The sequence below is a fragment of the Primulina huaijiensis genome, unplaced genomic scaffold (genome assembly GCF_012295235.1).
Source record: "Primulina huaijiensis isolate GDHJ02 unplaced genomic scaffold, ASM1229523v2 scaffold10763, whole genome shotgun sequence".
Classification (NCBI taxonomy): Eukaryota; Viridiplantae; Streptophyta; class Magnoliopsida; order Lamiales; family Gesneriaceae; genus Primulina; species Primulina huaijiensis.
Window position 1 is genome coordinate 210,653 of NW_027342193.1, and position 3,570 is coordinate 214,222.

The 3,570-nt window shown below is 33.9% G+C and overlaps 1 protein-coding gene across 1 annotated transcript; it reads left to right on the forward strand.

Annotated features, from left to right (window-relative positions):
• Positions 1-2,094: 2,094 nt before the first annotated feature.
• On the forward strand, positions 2,095-2,834 carry LOC140965547 (non-specific lipid-transfer protein 1-like). Its single transcript, XM_073425629.1, has one exon. It carries the CDS (start codon positions 2,215-2,217, stop codon positions 2,569-2,571), a length of 357 nt encoding a protein of 118 aa, XP_073281730.1. The 5' UTR covers positions 2,095-2,214; the 3' UTR covers positions 2,572-2,834.
• The last annotated feature ends 736 nt before the right edge of the window (positions 2,835-3,570 follow it).

Consider the following 3,570-nt stretch of genomic DNA (forward strand, 5'->3'; position numbering starts at 1 on the left):
GAAGAAGAGAAAGTTGGAGTGATTGAATGTATTTGTGAGATTGTATTTATAGAGCAAAAACTAGCCGTTTTGTTACCGTTTATTACCGTTGGTGTATAAGAAAATAAATGTATGTATTTGTATAATTTTATGGTAATAATATGGTGTATATAATATTAGTCATATTTAAATAATTATGTATATCATATCACATTATTATAATTAGGTGTCATAAGTTATTTTGTTTAAAAAACCTTATAGGCTTTTATACTTGTCGTATCCCTTACCGGGAGTGTGGGATGTCGTCTTAACATCCTCCCAGGATTTATAACAAGTTTTTGAAAAAATTATTTTTATTATTTCTAACAATAACATTATATTATATATTACATATATAAACAATAAATAAATAACAGTAAAATAAATATTATTACTTTTGTTACCTTTTTCTTCTGTTCGGAGCTTGGAAAAATATGGAGGACTTTTAGAGCTTCGTGCTGATAACGTGTTGTGAAAAAGTAAAAATTTACGGTAAAAAAGTAAAAATCTCAAAATCTCAAAATTATCACACTACACACTTTATAATATTTTTCTCTCAACTCAATTGTGATTTTCTTCACAAATGAGAGATCTATTTATAGAAAATTTTTACAAATAATCCAAAAATAAAATACATCATTACCTACATCATCACACACTAATTTTCAATATTCAACACCTAATTTTACCTAATTTTCAACATTCAACATTCACATTTTCAACACAAATATTTAACACATTTTTAAATAATATTTCAACAGAAAACACATTTTATTCTCTATCTGAAAATAAAAATTTTGATTTCTAGCTTTTGCTTTTCTGAGTGGTCACACAATGTCGTCGATTGGAATGATCATACTAGAAGTATGTGGTTTGCATGCATCTCATGTCACAGAAATAAGAAAACTACAAGAAATTAGTTCTTCTAGAAAATAATTTTATTTAAATTCATCATTGATTTATATTCATACGTTCGATTATAACTTATGCAATTATATATATAATCGATTTCACTGTGTTTCTAATTTGATCGAAAATAAATTTTTATTGGTGAAATCGTTTCCAAGGCTCTATAATCCCAACATGTTTTTCCATATTTCAGGAGATAGTGAAAGAGCCAGATAGAAGAAAATTGATTTCGTGTTCTTAACCCAAAAACACAAAGAATGTCACATGTCTTCATGAATTCCTAGCCGAAGGTTCATAAATGGATCATTGCATCTTCCACTAACCAATGAGAACATGTCAAAATGAACAAAAAACAAAATCGTGTGAAGCATACGACTTCTCGCATGCTTCGATTTGGTGTGCTTCGACTTACAGTTATCCAATTTGGAGAGAAATGTGAACGAGATAGCTTTCATTGAGTTTTCCAGTCAGTTTGTTTATATTTACCGATATTTTGATTTATATATTTGAATTTTTCCAGTCAGTTTGTTTTTTTTTAATAATTTACATTCAAACCATAGGACGTGTTACTCATAAATCCTTCTAAACCAAACCATACAGAACTTTATTACATATTTAGACCTACTCAAGTCAAGCATTGCCAATCCTTCAAAAGCATATACACAACACTTTCAACATAGGTGCTTCATGTTTCTTAAAACCAAACATTATGTCACAACAATTCCATAGTGACAGCAAGACGTATGATCTCGCACCAACTCGATAAATCGACTTCATTCTAACCTTGATGTCATGCATCACATGAAACTAAAAGATTAAGTTTGAAAACACAGCAAGCCGATTTGTATGGTTTGGAAGGATCTGAAACTAAAGTTCTTGTCTGTACGTATGGTTTGGTTTGGAAGGATTGATGAGTACATGTAGCAAGAAGGGATGCCGTGAGCGTCGAATCCTATATGGTAGGATCAATCTTAAACAAATTATTTCTATACAAAACAAGTGCCTAATGAAATATAACAGAGGATAAGCCCATGAGTTCTCGTTCATTGCTTTCTTGGGCTACTTTTACTACAACTTGTTGAATATTACAACCAATCTCGTATTGGGCATTTAAAACGACCAACTGTCCATACATTTCCTCGTAATCAATCAACCACCGTATATCCATTAATATTAATCCAAGACGACTGACGAGCAACCGGCAAATTTTCTCTATATAAGCAGCATATCGATCGTACCATCTTCTCCACACACACTAAACTTGCATAATACTTTCCGAATATTGAAATGGCAGCAGCAATGAAGGGCATCTGCATTCTGCTCGTAATGTCGGTACTCATGGCCATGGCTCCAGGTGGAGAAGCTCAGCTACAGTGCGGCACGGTGATTTCATACTTGCATCCATGCATCCCTTACGTAAGCAGGCCCCAAGGTCCTCTAGGCAGCTGCTGCAGCGGGGTTAGAGGCCTATACTCCACCGCGAGGACCACCAGAGACCGACAGAGCGTGTGCAACTGCCTCAAAGGTGTTGCCAAGTACCACCCTGAGTATGATGTCAGCAAAGCCGCTGCACTTCCTGGTCTGTGCGGCGTCAACGTTGCATCTAAGATCAGCCTTTCTACTGATTGCACCAAGGTGAGCTGAATTTGAGTTGGAAGATATATGGCGGCGTCGGTGCTGCGGTACTTCTATATATTTATATTGAGTTGGAAGAGTCGTAAATTATCATGAAACTAGCTCAGTTTGATGATCAATCTGTGTTGACGTTTATATTGATCCATGTACCATTACACTTTCTGCAAACTTCTTCCCTTAGTTAACTTGATTCAAGATAATGCCACACAGTCCATGTAATACAATCGTTGTATCATACCAAAATACGTATATACGAGAATGTAATAATTAAAGACTACACCAAGATCTATATATGTCGATTAGAATAAAATGACAAAAACACCTTTGAAGCATTTTACCATACATTTCCGTAAAAATGGCTTCGAAATCACCATGGAAGTTTCCTACTACACAAGAATCAAACTTTATTGCTATTGCCGTCGGCCGCCATCTTCGTACTTTCCTTTTTTTTTTACCCCAAAATTTCGTTTGTGACGATTGTTTACGGAGAGAACTCTAGCTTCCTCTGTAAAGTTCGAATTTGACGGAATTTTGGTGCCACCATTTCCGCGCCGACCACCAAAAATTAATTTTCTAACCTTCCTCTAAAATTCGAGCTTGTGTATAAGAAGCTCTGTGGATTTTCGGTACTTGAAATTTTTTTAAAAGGACAACTGGGCAGTGGTACAAGGGTAGTATCAGTAGAGCTTCTTGACTCAACCATGGAGTTTTAGATATCAAAATGTACTATGAATCTCATACAGAGATGGGTTTTTGTTTTGTAAACTTTAAAGAGATCTCTACGTAAAATACAAAAAATTTATTTTACCATTTCATATTCGAAACAAATCACATATATTTTATTATATAATATTAATTATTTATATACTTTAATTATTTATTAATCTTATAATAATTAGCATATCTCAAACGTTAAAACATACTTAAGTAAAATCAACAGATGCCATCCTTCGTGCCAGGAACGTCGACCCAGCATATGGCGCAACACTATGCAAAACCAACCAATAG

Bases quoted from the DNA above. Each gene is read 5' to 3' on its own strand.
- LOC140965547 (XM_073425629.1), top strand. From the start codon at position 2,215: ATGGCAGCAGCAATGAAGGGCATCTGCATTCTGCTCGTAATGTCGGTA.